General features: G+C 41.4%; 1 protein-coding gene across 4 annotated transcripts in view; it reads left to right on the forward strand.

Moving 5' to 3' along the window:
• Window positions 1-18235, forward strand: part of LOC147008444 (bone morphogenetic protein receptor type-1B-like) — a 137113-nt gene that overhangs the window by 77589 nt on the left and 41289 nt on the right. For 3 of the 4 annotated variants that reach the window (XM_085863568.1, XM_085863567.1, XM_085863569.1), the window contains one exon: window positions 17976-18165. In XM_085863568.1, the coding sequence (XP_085719694.1) occupies window positions 17976-18165 (190 nt within the window). The remainder of the gene's footprint in view (window positions 1-17975; window positions 18166-18235) is intronic. The other variant, XM_085863570.1, reaches the window with a different exon arrangement.

Here is an 18235-nt window from a genome sequence, read left to right on the forward strand (position 1 = left end):
GAGACGGAGACTTAATTCCTTTGGTACCAGGTCTCTTCGGAGAATCCTTGGCTATCGCTGGTCGGATTTTGTGTCCAACGAGCGGTTGCTGAGAGAGACTCGGATGAGATTTGTTACCTGCATAGTCCGTGAGCGTCAGCTGCGGCTGTATGGACATGTGGCTCGTTTTCCTGACGCTGATCCTGCTCACCAGATTCTCTCAGCGAGGGAGTCTCATGAGTGGAGGAGGCCAGTGGGCCGACCACGTGCCTCATGGTTGCAGCAGGTTGACCATCATCTCAAGGAGATGGGGATGGGCCTGGCATCTGCCTGGGGGATGGCCAGACGGAGGCCCCTGGAGTACCGGCGGAAAGTGGACGCAGCGACGCGCTGTTCTGGCACATGCTCCCATACCTGACCTGACCTTTTTATATATATATATAAATACTGTGTATATATATGTATATCTTCTTCTTCTTCTTCTTTCGGCTGCTCCCGTTAGGAGTCACCACAGCGGATCATCAGTATGATCCGCATAGTGATTTGGCACATGTTTTACGCCGGATGCCCTTCCTGACGCAACCCTGGTCGCCTCTTTCGACACAGGGATACTGTGTATATATGTATGTATATATATATATATATATATATATATATATATATATATATATATATATATATATATATATATATATATATATATATATATATCTTCTTCTTCCTCTTTCGGCTGCTCCCGTTAGGGGTCACCACAGCGGATCATCCGTATGATCCGCATCGTGATTTGGCTCATGTTTTACGCCGGATGCCCTTCCTGACGCAACCCTGGTCGCCTCTTACGACACAGGGATATGGTACACCTATTTTAACCGGGGTATACACCGGCCCAGTATACTGGTACTCATTTCGTCGACCTCGGAAGGATCACAGGCTGAGTCAACCCCCTGGTGTATCAATTCAGTGGCCCAACGCGGTTTGAACTCAGGACCTTTTGGATCCCAAGCCGCTGCCCTAACCACTGCGCCAACACCAGGCATATATATATATATATATATATATATATATATATATATATATATATATATATATATATATATATATATATATATACATACATATATATATATTGATATTGATATGTAATAAGTCAGCTGTGGAAGCCAATTCAATAAAATCATTCAGTAAGATATTGATTCATAGTGGGGCAACTTTGCTAACTATAGCATAACAATTGTGCATTTTGTGAGGAAAGCACCAAATTTGGCACACTAGTAGCCTATCATATTATGAACAGATTTGGATATTGGGCCATCTCAAATTTTTGATGGCAGTGGAAAATGGCTGCCACAGCCATCAGCGGCTGAATTTGAGATGGCCCAATATCCAAATGTGTTCATAATATGATTGGCTACGAGTGTGCCAAATTTGGTGCTTTCCTCACAAAATACACAATTGTTATGCCAAGTTGTCCCACTACATACAAGTCCTTTCTGTGAAATGCAAACTTTTGCGAATTTGAAGCTAAAATACTCACTATTTAAATAAAATCACGCATTTTCGCTTCAGAATAGTGAAGCAGAACGAAAAGTTGAGTCGGCCAATGCTTTTATTTGGTTAAAAAACTTGTTTTAGGCCAAATTGAGACATTTTTGAATATACAAGTCCTTTCTGTGAAATGCAGCGTTTTGCGAATTTGAAGCTAAAATACTCACTATTTCAATAAAATCAGGCGTTTTCGCTTCAGCATAGTGATGCAGAACGAAAAGTTGAGTCGGACAATGCTTTTGTTTGGGGGAAAAAAGCTTGTTTTAGGCCAATTTGAGACAATTTTGCGTTTACAAGTCCTTTCTGTGAAATGCAGCGTTTTGCAAATATGAAGCTAAAATACTCACTATTTCAATAACATCACGTGCTTCCGCTCAGAATAGTGATGCAGAACGAAGAGTTAAGTCGGCCAATGCTTTTATTTGGTGAAAAAAGCTTGCTTTAGGCCAATTTATATGCCTGGTGTTGGTTCAGTGGTTAGGGTGGTGGCTTGGGATCCGAGGGTCCTGAGTTCAAGCCTCGTTGCCCGCTGAATTAATTCACCAGGGGGTTGACTCAGCCTGCCATCCTTCCGAGGTCGGCAAAATGAGTACCAGCTTGCTGGGATGACCGAGTCATTCAAGTATCCTGCGTCAGAGTGGCGACCTGTCCAGGATTGTGCCCAATAGCCAAGGAGACTGCTTCGGCAGCACCAACGCTCTGTACAGAGTATGGTCCCAATGGACCTTAGGCCAATTTGAGATTTTTAATATACAAGTCCTTTCTGTGAAATGCAGCATTTTGCGGATTTGAAGCTAAAATACTCACTATTTCAATGAAATCACGCGTTTTCGCTTCAGAATAGTGATGCAGAACAAAAAGTTAATTCGGACAATGCTTTTCTTTGGTTTAAAAAGCTTGTTTTAGGGTAATTTGAGCATATTTTTTGCACGAATTTTAAGCCAACATACTCACGATTTCAATGGAATCAGAGGTTTTTGCTTCAGAATAGTGATGCAGAACAAAAAGTTGAGTCGGAAAATGCTTTTGTTTGGTGAAAAAGCTAGTTTTAGGCCAATTTGAGACATTTTTGCGTTTACAAGTCCTTTCTGTGAAATGCAGCATTTTGCGAATTTGAAGCTAAAATACTCACTATTTCAATAAAATCACGCGTTTTCGCTTCAGAATAGTGATGCTGAACAAAAAGTTGAGTCGGACAATGCCATTGTTTGGTGAAAAAAGCTTGCTGTAGGTCAATTTGAGACATTTTTGCGTTTACAATAGTGGGGCAACTTAGCTAAACATAGCATAACAATTGTGCATTTTATGAGGAAAGCACCAAATTTGGCACACTAGTAGCCTATCAAATTATGAACAGATTTGGATATTGGGCCATCTCAAATTTTGATGGCAGTGGAAAATGGCTGCCACAGCCATCTGCGGCTGAATTTGAGATGGCCCAATATCCAAATCTGTTCATAATATGATAGGCTTCTCGTGTGCCAAATTTGGTGCTTTCCTCACAAAATGCACAATTATTTTGCTAAGTTGCCCCACTATTATAAGTACATTCTTCACACATTTTTTAAAGCAATGGATTGAACTCAATTTTAGGACATCAAAGAGAAGATAATTCCAAATGTTAGGACTGGAGTATGTAATAGATTTGGGGGCCATTACAGTTTTTGGATTCAAAAGGTGATATTTATTGGACATAACAGACCTCTGGTAGCTTGTACATGTCGCTGCGTTGAGCCTGGGGAGTAAGTGTTGAAATCTATCTGTCTGAGTTCTTCCCTACATCTTTGTTCTTTGTTCCTTTCACACCTCTTTATACTTTTTTCACAATTCTCTTTATTCATTCTAATTCTTGCTTTTTTGGCTGCTCTTAGAGCAACCTTATTCTGGACATTTCCATCTGTCTGTCTGTCCGCGAAACTTTGGTCAAGCCAAGGGCCTAAACCACTCAACCGATTCCAATGAAATTTGGTAGGTAGGACCAACATTTCTGGGAATTGTGTACTTTCGAATATGGGACCCCGGGCCCTAGCAACGGCATAGCAACGGCTCTTCAAAGTGGTCAACAAATCGAAAAAATAAAAATAAAAAAATCGAAAAATCGAAGCTTACATTTCTGTGCACAATCTATCTAGCTCCCTTCATGCCAATTTGCAGCCCAAACAAAAAATATTTGTAGGAGATAGGTTTTTGGGCGAGTACATGTCGAACATTTCAGAAACGGTTATTGGCGAATATCTCTAAGAGAAAGTCTGATTTTGATGAAACTTGCGTGAAATGTGTACAATGTGGCTAGCATGTACACAAAAATGAATGGTTGCTATGCACACCTCCATTGCTTAGCAACAGCTAAAATACTTAATCGTACATCGTACACTTATTGTGGACTGTACAAAAAAAATCAATACCTCCGCAACTGGACCTCCAAGGGACCTGTTTTTTGTGCACAAGGAGAATGTCTTACAGCATCATATAAAAAAATAAAATCTTTAGCGAATAGATAAATGGAATTACCAAGGCTGCCATTTGTTAGAGTCTCTTTGGAAACATGCCTGACATTTCACAAGGTGGGTTTCTGGGTGCAAACTAAGAGGGCTGTGATAATCATATTTATTGTGCTAAATTGATTGATAGCATGTACATGAATATTGGCTAGTCGCGTCGGCCAGCTTTCCATCTAGAGCGAGCAGCCATGTCGCCTACCGGCTTGTCTTCTCTTTCATTTATTTTCCTCTCTAGTCCTCTCTTTTGTTATAACTCTCTCTAAGGAGAAGTAAATTCTTGCAGAAAATTTTCTGTAAGGCTCAATTGGCTGCGCCTGGATGAGTTTGAGGGTAGTGGAGTAGCGGCTGAAATCCGAATCCTATCCTGGTTCCTCCTGATGACTCCATCTTTCCTCTTTACTTCTTTGGGTTCCTTCTTGGTCTTCCATTTCCTTGTGGGACAGGAGTGAACATATTTCTTGAATTGAAACATGTAGGAAAAAGAGGTGGGCAGTTGACTAGAATTCAGTCGGTACATGAAAAGGGCATTTTGTAGTAACTATATATCATTGATTTACCTCCACCACCGAAGGTGAAGGAGGTTATGTTTTCACCCCTTTCTGTCAGTTTGTTACTTACGAAATCTAAAAATTTCGTAAGTATATTGATGACTTCCGTCATCTGTTTGTGTGTTTGTTTGTGTGTGTATTTGTTTTTTTGTAGGCAAGATAACTCGAGAATGGAAGAAGCTACCAATGTCAAATTATACCAGGTGATTCAGGAGGGTGATGGCTAGTGCTGATTAGATTTTGGTCAAAATCGGTCAAAGGTCAAGGTCACAGTGAGGTCAAACATTCTATTTTTCATGGTTTGGTACAGAATCATCGTAGAAACTTCTGGTTTGCGTCGCTACCTTCTCGAGAGACAGCTTTTATTAGACAAGGTCAGAGGTCAAGTTGACGATTTTATAAGTATCAGTCTATGACTGCTTGTTACTTACGAAATCTAAAGGTTTCGTAAGTATATTGATGACTTCCATTTCTGTTTGTTTGTTTGTTAGTTAGTTAGTTTGTTTGTTTATTTGTAGGCACGATAACTTGAGAACGGAAGAAGCTACCAATGTCAAATTACACCACGTGATTCAGGAGGGTGATGGCTAGTGCTGATTAGATTTTGGTCAAAATCGCTCAAAGATCAAGGTCACAGTGAGGTCAAACATCCAAAACATTCGATTTTTGATGGTTTGGTACAGAATCATCGTAGAAACTTCTGGTTCGCGTCGCTACCTTCTCTCGAGACAGCTTTTATTAGACAAGGTCAGAGGTCAAGTTGACGATTTCGTAAGTACCAGTTTATGACTGCTTGTTTGTTTGTCTGTTTGTGCACAGGATATGTCAAAAAGTTGTGGACAGATCCGGATGAAATTTTGTGGACAGGTTCAATGTGTGACAATGACAAACTGATTAAATTTTGGTGAAGATCCGGTCCGACAACTTGAATTTTTAACGTGATTCTTCATTGAGAGAGACGGCCAAAAACGATATATCACATGATATCTCAAAAAATTGTGCACGGATTCGGATGAAACTTGGTGAACACATTGGGTGTGTGACAAGAAAGAATTGATTCAATTTTGGTAAAGATCCAGATCCGGATCCGGATCTGATAATTTTTAAGTGATTCTTCACCATTGAGCGATCATGCTAAACTGATAAAAACAAGATATCTCAAAAAAGTTGTGGACGGATTTGGATGAAACTTGGTGGACAGGTTGGGTGTGTGACCACAACGATTTGATTCGATTGTGGTGAAGATCTGGATCCGACAACTCGAATTTTAAAAGTGATTCTTCACCATTGAGAGACTGGGCTCAAAAACGATATCAAGCATGATATTTAAAAAATGTATTGTGCCTGATATGTTCTCCTGGATTAGGCACTCCGTGGCAGCGGTATGCGCTCTTACGAGTGCCCTTCTAGTTTTCAGTGTATTCATCTTAGCAAACAAAATATTTGAATGGTCATTGTAACCAACACCAGCACAGATGTGAATTGCTTTATTTTGTAGCAACAGAATGGTCTTAGTATTGTATCTCAAATCTGCCCAAATCATATTGCAATATATGTGGGGTGGTATTATACAATTATGCAATGTGAATGAAACATTAAGAGGCAAATTATATTTGAATTTACAGAGTGTGATAATATAGCACGAAATTGAAGCAGGTATATATATATATATATATATATATATATATATATATATATATATATATATATATATATATATATATATATATATATATATATATATATATATATATATATATATCGAGTGTGATCATTTTAGGTGATATATTCATTTATAATTATTCCTAGAAACATTATTCTTTCTAGATCCTCATGGAGGATCCTCGATGAGTACCAGTTGTACTGGGCCCGGTGTATGCCCCGGTTAGAATAGGTGTACCATATTCCTGTGTGTCGTAAGAGGCGACCAGGGTTGCGTCAGGAAGGGCATCTGGCGTAAAAACCTATGCCAAATCATTATGCAGACAACAAAACGAATTTCAATACCGGATCGGTCAAGGACCGGGTTACCAACGACCGCCACCAGTACTGGTGGTCAGCAGGGTACCAGTGGAAATTGTGCTACTGCTGGGCGAAGGAGGAGAAGGAGATGGGGAAGGAGAGTCCGGAGGCAGTGGGAGAGGGGGAAGAGTAGAAGTGTGGAGGTGAGAGTTGGAACTATGAATGTTGGGACGATGACTGGCAAAGGGCGAGAGTTGGCTGATATGATGGAGAGAAGAAAGGTGGACATACTGTGTGTACAAGAGACCAAGTGGATGGGGAGTAAGGCTGGGAGCATTGGAGGTGGTTTCAAACTGTTCTACCATGGTGTGGATGGGAGGAGAAATGGTGTCGGGGTAATCCTGAAGGAAGATTATGTCAAGAGGGTATTGGAGGTGAGGAGAGTGTCTGACCGAGTGATGAGTGTGAAGTTGAAAATTGAAGGGGTGATGATGAATGTCATCAGTGCATATGCCCCACATATGGGGTGTGAGATGGAGTATAAAGAATATTTCTGGAGTGAGTTAGATGAAGTGGTGGAGAGTGTATCCAAGGATGAAAGAGTGGTGATTGGAGCAGATTTCAATGGGCATGTTGGGGAAGGGAATAAAGAGGATGAGGAGGTGATGGGTAGGTACGGTCTCAACAAGAGAAATGTGGAAGGGCAAATGGTGGTAGAGTTTGCAAAAAGAATGGAAATGGCAGTGGTAAATACGTATTTCAAGAAGAAGGAGGAACACAGGGTGACATACAAGAGTGGAGGAAAGTGCACACAGGTGGATTACATCTGAAGCAGGAGATGCAACCTGAAAGAGATTAGTGACTGTAAGGTGGTGGCAGGGGAGAGTATAGCTCGACAGCATCGATTGGTGGTTTGTAGGATGACTTTAGAGGTGAGGTTGAGGAAGAGAGTGAGGGCTGAACCAAGGACCAGATGGTGGAAGCTGAGGAGGAAGACTGTTGCGTGAAATTTAGGGAGGAGGTGAGACAGGCGTTGGATGGTGGTAAAGTTGGGTGGGATGATTGGGCAACGACAGCAGAAGTTGTGAGGGAGATAGCTAGGAAGGTACTTGGTGTGACATCTGGACAGAGGAAGGAAGATAAGGAGACTTGGTGGTGGAATGAGGAAGTACAGGAAAGTATAAGGAAGAAGGGGCTGGCGAAAAAGAAGTGGGATAGTCAGAGAGATGAAGAAAGTAGGCAGGAGTACAAGGAGTGGCTGCGAAAGGCAAAAAGAGAGGTGGCAAAGGCCAAGGAAAAGGCATATGACGAGCTGTATGAGAAGTTGGATACAAAGGAAGGGGAAAAGGATTTATACTGATTGGCAAGACAGAGGGACCGAGCTGGGAAGGATGTGCTGCAGGCTAGGGAGATAAAGGACGCAAATGGGAATGTGCTGACGAGCGAGGAGAGTGTGTTGAGGTGGATGGAGTACTTTGAGGAGCTGATGAATGAAGAAAATGAGAGAGAGAGAATGTTGGAAGAGGTGGAGATAGTGAATCTGGAAGTGGGGTGGATCAGTAAAGATGAAGTGAGGACTGCTATGAAGAAGATGAAAAGTGGAAAGGCGGTTGGCCCAGATGGTATACCAGTGGAGGCATGGAAGTGCTTTGGAGAGATAGCAGTGGGGTTGTTAACCAGATTGTTTTATAAAGTCTTGGAAAGTGAGAGGATGCCGGAGGAGTGGAGATTACGTGTACTGGTTCCGATTTTCAAGAATAAGGGTGATGTGCAGAGCTGTGGAAATTACAGAGGGATAAAGTTGTTAAGCCACACCATGAAGTTGTGGGAAAGAGTAGTGGAAGCTAGGTTGAGAAGAGAGGTGACGATCTGTGAGCAGCAATATGGGTTTGTGCCAGGAAAGAGTACCACTGATGCAATGTTTGCTTTGAGAATGTTGATGGAGAAGTATCGGGAAGGCCAGAAGGAGTTACATTGTGTGTTTGTGGATTTAGAGAAAGCTTATGATAGGGTGCCAAGAGAGGAGTTGTGGCATTGTATGAGGAAGTCGGGAGTGGTGGAGAAGTATGTGAGGATCGTGCAGGATATGTATGAGGACAGTGTGACAGCGCTGAGGTGTGCGGTAGGAACGACGGACCGGTTTCAGGTAAAAGTGGGATTGCACCCAGGATCGACTCTGAGCCCTTTCCTGTTTGCAATGGTGATGGACAGGTTGACGGACGAGATCAGACTGGAGTCCCCATGGACTATGATGTTCGCGGATGACATCATGATCTGTAGGGAGAGTAGGGAGCAGGCTGAGGCGAGCCTCGAGCGGTGGAGGTACGCAATAGAGAGAAGGAGAATGATAGTCAGTCAGAGTAAGACGGAGTACATGTGCGTAAATGAGAGGGAGGGTGGTGGTATGGTGTGGTTGCAAGGAGTTGATGTGGGGAAGGTGGATTGGTTTAAATACTTGGGATCAACTGTCCAAAGTAACGGAGAGTGTGGGAGAGAAGTGAAAAAGAGAGTGCAGGCAGGATGGAGTGGGTGGAGAAGAGTTGCAGGAGTGATTTGTGACAGAAGGGTAGCTGCAAGAGGGCGGACATTTAGTGAAGGGGAAAGTATATAAGACGGTAGTGAGACCAGCTATGTTGTATGGTTTGGAGGCAGTGGCACTAACAAAAAGACAGGAAGTGGAGCTGGAGGTGGCAGAGTTAAAGATGCTGCGATTCTCGTTGGGAGTGACGAAGATGGATAGGATAAGAAATGAGTATATTAGAGGGACAGCGCAGTTAGGACGGTTTTGAGACAAAGTGAGAGAGGCGAGATTGAGATGGTTTGGACATGTGCATAGGAGGGAAGCAGAGTATATCGGGAGAAGGATGTTAAAGATGGAGCCGCCAGGCAGGAGGAGAAGAGGAAGGCCAAAGAAGAGGTTCATGGATACGGTGAGGGCGGACATGCGGGTGGTTGGAGTGTCAATGGAAGATGTGGAGGATAAAGCGAAATGGAGACGGTTGATCCGCTGTGGCCACCCCTAACGGGACAAGCCGAAAGAGGAAGAAGAAGATCCTCGTGGAGGATCTCGAAGTCTTACGGACGTTGTTATTTCTTGTGGACGTTTTTGTTTCACAGCCTACAGTTTTCATCAAAACTTCCTGAAACTTGGCATATATCTGTAAAAATACCCTGCGCAGACAGTAACCATCTCCGATTTTGAAAATTCCTCCTCGAAAAAAAGTTATGATGTCAAAATATCTCCACTAATGGAAATCGCCTAAAAATTATCTCCAAAACTAGGCAAGCTTTTTGAATTCTGTTTGCGGGAATCGAACGGGCATTAGCAGAGATGAATTACCGCACATATGATACATCACTATGACATAATATCAATTTTTATGACGTCATTCCTATTTTTGACATTTTTTGTTTCACAACCCAGAGTTTTCATCGGATCTTCCTGAAACTTGCCACATATATGCAGAAAGCCCATGCGCAGGCAATAACAATCTCCGATTTTGGGAATTCTTCCTAGAAAAAAAAGTTGACATCATAATATCGCCGCTAATGGAAATCGCCTATACCATTATCTCCGAAACTGGGGAAGCTGTTTGAATTTTGTTTGCGGGAATCAAGCCGGGCAGTAACACAGATTATAATTTATCGCAAACCTGATGCGTCACAATGACGTCATATTCGTTTTTATGACGTCATCATTAAGAGGACGAGGATCTTAGCTCATTTGAGCTTGTTTTCCTTTCAAGTGACATGCCATCAATTTTATATCGGGATATTACACATTACTTAGCTGTATAGAACTATTGAAATAAATAAAATTTGTCTTCTTTAGATTCAGAGATAACTTATTACTTCTAAACTACAGAGAAAGTTTTGTAATTCAGTCCAATGTTTAGGATTCTGACAAGAGTGGAAAGATTTCAATGGGAGCGAAAAACATTTGTATAGTCTGCAAAAAAGAGGATACACTATTGTATCAGAGAGGATGTACTTGAGATATAATTGACGTAAATGAAAAACATAAGGGGGCCTAATATAGAACCTTGGGGAGCTCCACATTTTATAAGTAATGTTTCAGAATCAGTGCAATCATAAAATGTGGATTGCTTTCTTGTCATAAAATGTGGATATCTATTTATCCACATAGTATAAAATATGGATATCTATTTATCCACATCGCATAAAATGTGGATATCTATTTGACAGATAATTTTTAAACCGATTAAGAGCAATCCCTCTGACCCCATAAGACTAATTTCCATAAAAGGATAGTGTGATGAAAAGCCTTGTTAAGATCCATAAAAACACAAGTGACATGTCTATGATATGCCAAGACACTCGTAAGTCTGTCAAGTGCGAAATAATAAATGTGAAAGTGCTAAATCTGTGGAGTGCAGCTTTCTCAATACATATTGATATAAATTTAGTGAATAATTTTGAGCAAGAAAACTATGTAACCTATGGTAAACAATTCTTTCCATAATTTTGGATATCCGAGGTAAAATGTATATTGTTCCATGGTTACAAATAGAAGAGGAGTCATCTTTTTCGTTTCAGTCGTTTCAATATCAGGATAACTTTTGCGACCTTGAAGTGAGTTGGAAAAACACCAAAAAATAGTTAAGGGTTAAAATATGTACTCGGGGAGTTAGAATGTTACCTATGATTTGCTTTCACACACTTGGAATGATTTCAATAGGACCAACAGAATGACTCGATTTCAGTGACCTTACAATGTCCAGTATCTCGGTCATCTGTTGATTTTAAGAAAATATATTTATTATGCACATGTGCGAAGTAATGCTTCAAATCAGTACCATGGTGCAGAGATCGAAGATATCAGTGAATTGTTGAGTTGGAAGAGAGTGGGAATTGTGGAATCAGAGAATTACTTCTTGCGTATGGGAAGTGACAAGAGGAAACAGCAGAATAATGAAGGAAACTTGGGAGAGTGGGAAAGAGCTGTGTCACATTAATATTAGTCGTCGAGGAAACAGCAGAATAATGAAGGAAACTTGGGAGAGTGGGAAAGAGCTGTGTCACATTAATATTAGTCGTTGAGAACTACAGAGCAGAAAATGCAAAATCAACAGCTTTATTTGATGAAAAATGGCAAAAGTCGAGGTGTTCACACACAAAAGGTTCTTAGATATGGTAAGAGCTTGTGGAGTTTGCAGGGTCGCAAACCGTATTGAGAAGGCTTAGGGATAGGAAGTATAATATTGTTGGGGATTTGGCGAGTTCTCAGATTTTGAGGCTCGCCACGAGGGGAAGCACTCAGGTCCCTTTTGAATGCCTGGTCCTGAGTCCGCCGGGCACAGATAATTACGCGCACTGGCAGGTTGCTAAGCAACCACGAACGCCGATTGGCACTGCCAATCCAGGCAGGGTTACACTACTTCGCATGATACCTTATCTGTGGATGGCCGAGTAAATTGTGGTCTCATGCCCTGAGCGCACACCTGGATTACTGCCGAGCAGTGCAGTGAGTTTGCGCTGCCTAACAAGAATAAATTAATGGGGTAGAATTTAACGGGTAGAAGGCTGCAAGGTTTCATGATTTTGGAGTTATGGAAGACACACACACACACACACACATTAGTATAGATAATAAAAAATTTGAATAAGAAGAAGAGTCTTCCTGCCTCTTACCTTTGCATGAGACCATCCACCAAATTCGGTATATATTGGACGATCCTTGGGTGATTGATTATAAATGATATTTAAATGCAGTTTAAATTAGTCATATAAAGCAACAAAACTTGGTGAACTCGTCAATCTTCAGGAGAAGCAAAACTCACAGTACGATGGGCAATGGTGGTCAGACCCCTACACATGACAATATGTATAAATATATATACAACCAGTGATCTGCAGAACTTCTGCATAATGTAGAATCTGGTGTCAAGTCTTATCTCTCACCCCCACCCCCCCACCCAAACCCAAGTCTTCAGGTTCTAAATGGGTCTTAATGTCTACACTCTACAGGGTCAAAAGGTCTAAAGGGTATGTTTCAAAATTAGATAGAGGTCTGAAATATCTCAGGGGTCTATCGGATCTAAGGAATCTTGAAGGTGTCCAAACAGGGTCTCATTGATCTGAAGGGCCAAAGGGTCTAAGTGATCTAACTAAAGGGTGTAAAGGTCTTCACATGTCTTTGGGCTCTGAAGGGTGTTAAAAGGTCGAAAAGGGTCTTGAGGGGTCTAAAATATCTAAAGTATCAAAATAGGGTCAATGGGTCTCAGGGTGTAGGGGTCTAAGCGGTCTAAAGAGTGTAAGGGTTGAAATGGCCTTGAAAGATCCAAAGGTTCTAAAAGCTCCAAAATGGTTGAAAGGGATCGAAAACGTTTAAGAGCTAGAGAGGTCTCCATGTCGAAAAGGTGTGTTCCAATATTTTGGCTTTCGTAATTAATAGTCTGTAATTAATAGACATAGTCAAGGTACAATAAGAATTAATTAATAGACGTACTCACATGGGTCGACCAAGGCTTCAGTTCAACAAGGGTTCACCATCTACCCATGCTTTTTGGTTATATATATATATATATATATATATATATATATATATATATATATATATATATATATATATATATATATGTTCAGTATTTATAGATACCTGTATCAAGTTAATCAGATGAAAATGGAAGATTTATGACCTTGACCTTTTGACCGATTGACCTCAAACAATAGGTTTCCAGCTTGTCACTACCTCTACCAGGTGGTTAAATTTTGTGAAGATCAGAGTAAAAATGCAACATGGAGTCGTTTGACAAAAAGACAAACAGACAGGTCAGGTCAAGTATGGGAGCATGCGTCAAAGCAGCGCATCATTGCATCCACTTTCCACCGGTACTCCAGGGGCCTCCATCTGGCCATCTCCCAGGCAGATGCCTGGCCCATCCCCATCTCCTTGAGATGTTGACCAACCTGCTATAATCATGAGGTACTTGGTTGGCCCATTGGCCTCCTCCACTTATGAAGCACCCTCGCTGAGAGAATCTGGTGAGCAGGATCAGCATCAGGAAAATGAGCCACATATCCATACAGTTGCAGTTGATGCTCATGGACTAAGCAGGTAACAAATCTCTGAGTTTCTCAAAGCAAAGACAAAGTCTGACTAGTGATAGCCAAGGATACTCCGAAGAGACCTGGTACCAAAGGAATGAAGTCTCCATTTCAGATCCCTGGTCAGACTCCAAGTCTCACATCCGTAGAACAAGACTGGAATCACCAAGGACCTGAAGACTCAGACTTTTGTCCTCCTACACAGGTACCGACAGTGCCACACCCCATGATCCAGTGAATCCATGACTCCCCAGGCCCGACCCAGACGTCTATTGACCTCTGGCTCACAGCCAGCAGAGACTTAAATATCACTGCCAAAATAAGTGAATCTCTCCATGACATCAACATCCATCCCTCCATTGGGACCATACTCTATGCAGAATGTTGGTTCTGCTGAAGCAGTCTCCTTGGCTGTTGGGGACAATGCTGGACAGGACGTCACTCCGACACAGGACACCAGCAAGCTGGCACTCATTTTGCCAACCTCCGAAGGATGACAGGATAAATTTACCCCACCTTGTGTTAATTCAGTGGAAAATGGAGCTTGAACTCAGGATCCTCGGATCCTAAGCCCACTAACCATTAAACCAACACCAGGAATGAACTCAACATCCTCACCACAAACAGGTACAGACAAGATAGCAGCATCCAAGATATCAATGAAAGCCTGGATCTTAGTTTTGACCCAGGAAACCCGTAATCCCAGCGGCTCGAACTCCTCATTTAGCACTTCGAGGGCCCCCACAAGGATATTCCATATCCACAAAGATGACTGTATCATCTGCGAAATCAAGGTCAGAGAGCTTGACATTCCCAAATTATGCACTACAGGATGATCTCTCTGACATCCTCCCCAGAATCCATTCCATACAAGTGCTGAAAAGTGTGGAGGAAAGTACACACCCTTTATGAACTCCAGTAACAACTGGAAATAAGTCGGAGATTGTGTCACCACATCTCGCAGCACTCTCAGTACAAGAGTATAGTTCAGATATCAGATTGATCAGTTTTGGTGGCACCCCACGAAGACCAAGAATCCTCCCAAGGGCATCCAGATACACAGAATTGAACACTTTGCAAAGATCAACATAGGCTGCAAGCAGCCCCTGCCGAAACTCTCGTCTGCATTTGGTGAAGACCCGAAGGGCAAGGATATGGTCAATCATTCACCTCTTTGGTTTAAACTTTAAAGCCTGACTGCTCTGGACGCTGGTGCTCAAGCAGATGGTGGTGAATCCTATCAAGAATTATCCGAGCAAAGACCTTGCCCGGCACTGAGAGCAGCGTCACCCCTCGGTAGTTGTTGCAATCTTGGCGATCACCTTTCCCTTTCCAGAGAGGGACAACAAGGCCCCTGTTCCTGTCAGTTGGGATGATACCTGTGTTCCAGGTAGAGCACAGAACTGCATGCAATGACATGAATACAGCATTTCCACCAGCCTTGAGAAGTTCAGCACGAATGCCACAGATCCCAGCAGCTTAACCTCATTTCAACCGGTTCACTGCAGCCTGTGTTTCCACAAACAAAGTTGGATCACAGTTGATTGAGGGGTCAGCAGTAGGTATAGTCACACCCCTGACATCCAACTCAACAACTTGTGCATCAACCTGGTACAGCCACTCAAAGTAACCGATGCCGCGGGCTGTCATGGCAGTTTTGGCCACCTTAAGACAGAAGAACCGTGAGTTCAGTTTAAGCTGTGTATGCAGTCGCAAATACAAGACAAAACTCGTGCACAAGGAAGTTAGCTTGGAGCAGTATCACAAGCAAAACTTAAACTTTACATGGGGTATAGCGCATATTTATACATACATACATATATATATATATATATATATATATATATATATATATATATATATATATATATATATATATATATATACATATATGTGATCTCACCAGGGCGTGTTTAACACTTCAAAGGAAATTGACTGAACAAAGAGGGGCCTTTGGAGAAACAACAGATGGAACTTTATCAGGTTTAAAATCACAAATACAGGATTAAAGTCGGTCTGTTGTCGGAGCTTGCTCCAGATTGCTCCAGTGAGTGGAGGAAAGAAGATGTGATTTCTTGCTGGCCATCTGGCAAGAGATAAGGTTTTAAAATGTCTTTTACTAAGGAATGCACTATGCCTCCCTACAAGCTTTCCCAGTTTCTATTTATTAAATTCTTTCTCAATGCACTAACTAAAGCTAATTGTCATTTTACCTCATTATAAATTCAATTAGTAATTCAGTTTCCTACAGGGCCTTCACTTCGGACTCCTCTGTCAAGAGCCCACCACCCTCCACTCAAACTGAAGTACACCGAGGGATGGGCTTGGAGGAACGCAATGCATGAATTCCCCTGTAAGCAGGATGAGAATCACTTGACCACAGGTGATGCTCTACCCATAACAGATTAAGTGAAGGAACTTAGTGCTATTCTGGTGAGTTCCAGACCCATGGGGACCAACACATGTCTCATAACCATACCTATCAGTTCCAGTCAATGCATTGAAATTCCCCAAGACGAGAAGAGTATCTCACCTGGGGCACTGATCAACCACAGACTGGAGCGTGGCATAGAATACGTCCTTCATGATGAGATCAATTGCCTCAATCGGGGCATTTCCAGAGAGCAGGAAATGACACCCAAGGAGTGACGAATCCTTAGTTTCATAATACGCTCGTTGATCGGTGTTACCTCAATTATCATTGGAGTCAGCTTATTGGACACAACTACAGCTACAGCATGGTAGCTATCAGAGCGACCAGACCATTAGTAGTTTTAACCACCTACCATGATCTTGCCTGTGTCCGATCTCTGATCATCAAATGCTTGAGCTCAGATGATAACAGAGACAGATGATCATCCTCTCTTAGGAATCGGACATTCCAGGCACCCACCTGAAGGGACCGCCTCAGGTTAATCCAAGGAGACCGCTGTCTGGTGGATGATACCTCAGCACCATCCTGACACACACTACTGCAATGTGACCCGGGAAGGTTACCCCATAGTTTTCTTCCGATCATCAAAGAATGGGGTCCTGAAGGCTTTGCCCGAATCCTGTCATCCAGTGACCTCGCCTGCGGTGGGCATCTGCACAGGAGGTACCTCCACATCGTGGGTTTTCAAATTTCTTTGCGTTTTTCTTGTGTTTTGCGGAGTGAAGGGTTTTACAGCCTGCTCCAGGCTGATGCACAAGCTATGAAGGGTTTGAAGGGTCCTGCCACCAACTTCTTTTAAAAAAGTAAGCCAACTGCAAGAGGACATCCACAGACACATTTTGGCACTAGATATGGATGACCGTTGGCATACAAGGAGCTCCTCCGCCCTTTGACAGGTTTTGTTTTTAATTCTGCTGGGTGTCCATATCATACACCCTCCTCACCAAGAAAGCTGGTGGGGGAGATGGTTTAGCCAACGACAACCCAACCATGAAACAGGTTCGTACAGGTTTACATGGTACCTGCAGCAAGTCACAGATCTAATCTGGCCTGACCTGCCAATAGAACAACAAATAAACTTGCAAATCTTCGTTTTGCAATTAACAGACAGATAGACAGACAGATAGTGACAGACAGACCAGTAACAAACAAAATAAGTGCAATATATATATATATATATATATATATATATATATATATATATATATATATATATATATATATATATATATATATATATATATATATATATATATATATATATATATATATATATATATATTATATTATATATATATAATATATATATATATATATAAGTAATATTTATAAATATAAATATATATAAAAAATCAAATAAAAAATATATGCTGTACAGTGTATGTGTGTATCCTTCATTACTACATATATATATATATATATATATATATATATATATATATATATATATATGTAGTATATAATACACTTTATTGATAAACAGAGAGAGGGGCAATGTTGATTATTACTAATACCTATCAGATGACGTTAGCATATGAGAGAACCATTGTACATCATCATTCAGCTGTTACTCCTAAGGCAGTGCAAAATGACAAGATAATATAGTTTTTGACATAAAAGTCTGCATTACATATTGTTTGAGATACCCTGTATGTCCATACACACACAAAAGAACTAAAAACAAGCTCTATTCCATGCACATTTATGTTTGCATTTTCAAAAAATTCTTGATTTTTGCTTCAGTTACATTTGAATAAAATTTTCTCTTAAAGACTGGATAGTGTTCTGGTAATGAGATGGCTTTGGAACTCAGGCATGTTTTAGCGAAATGACTTTAGCCTCTCCCCATTATGTGTGAAGTTATTTTTCCCTGATACTGAATCGGCAATCAAATCATGTCGAGATACCTACTCATTCTGCGTTTTCCTGATCTTCCAGCAGATGTCGCCAATGCAGGACATTTCCCTCAAGCAGGCAATCGGCCGCGGAAGATTTGGAGAAGTCTTCTACGGTGAATGGCATGGCCGGAAAGTCGCAGTGAAAGTTTTCCAGGGGCACAGTATTGTGAGCTATGACTGGGAACTTTCCATCTACAAAATTCGTCTGATGATCCATCCAAACATTGTCGGTAATGATAATAATAATAATAATAATAATAATAATAATAATAATAAAAATAACAAGCTGGTAGGCGACAT

This window comes from Eptatretus burgeri, chromosome 18 (genome assembly GCF_056783735.1).
Source record: "Eptatretus burgeri isolate ZD-2024b chromosome 18, Ebu_testis_v1, whole genome shotgun sequence".
Classification (NCBI taxonomy): Eukaryota; Metazoa; Chordata; class Myxini; order Myxiniformes; family Myxinidae; genus Eptatretus; species Eptatretus burgeri.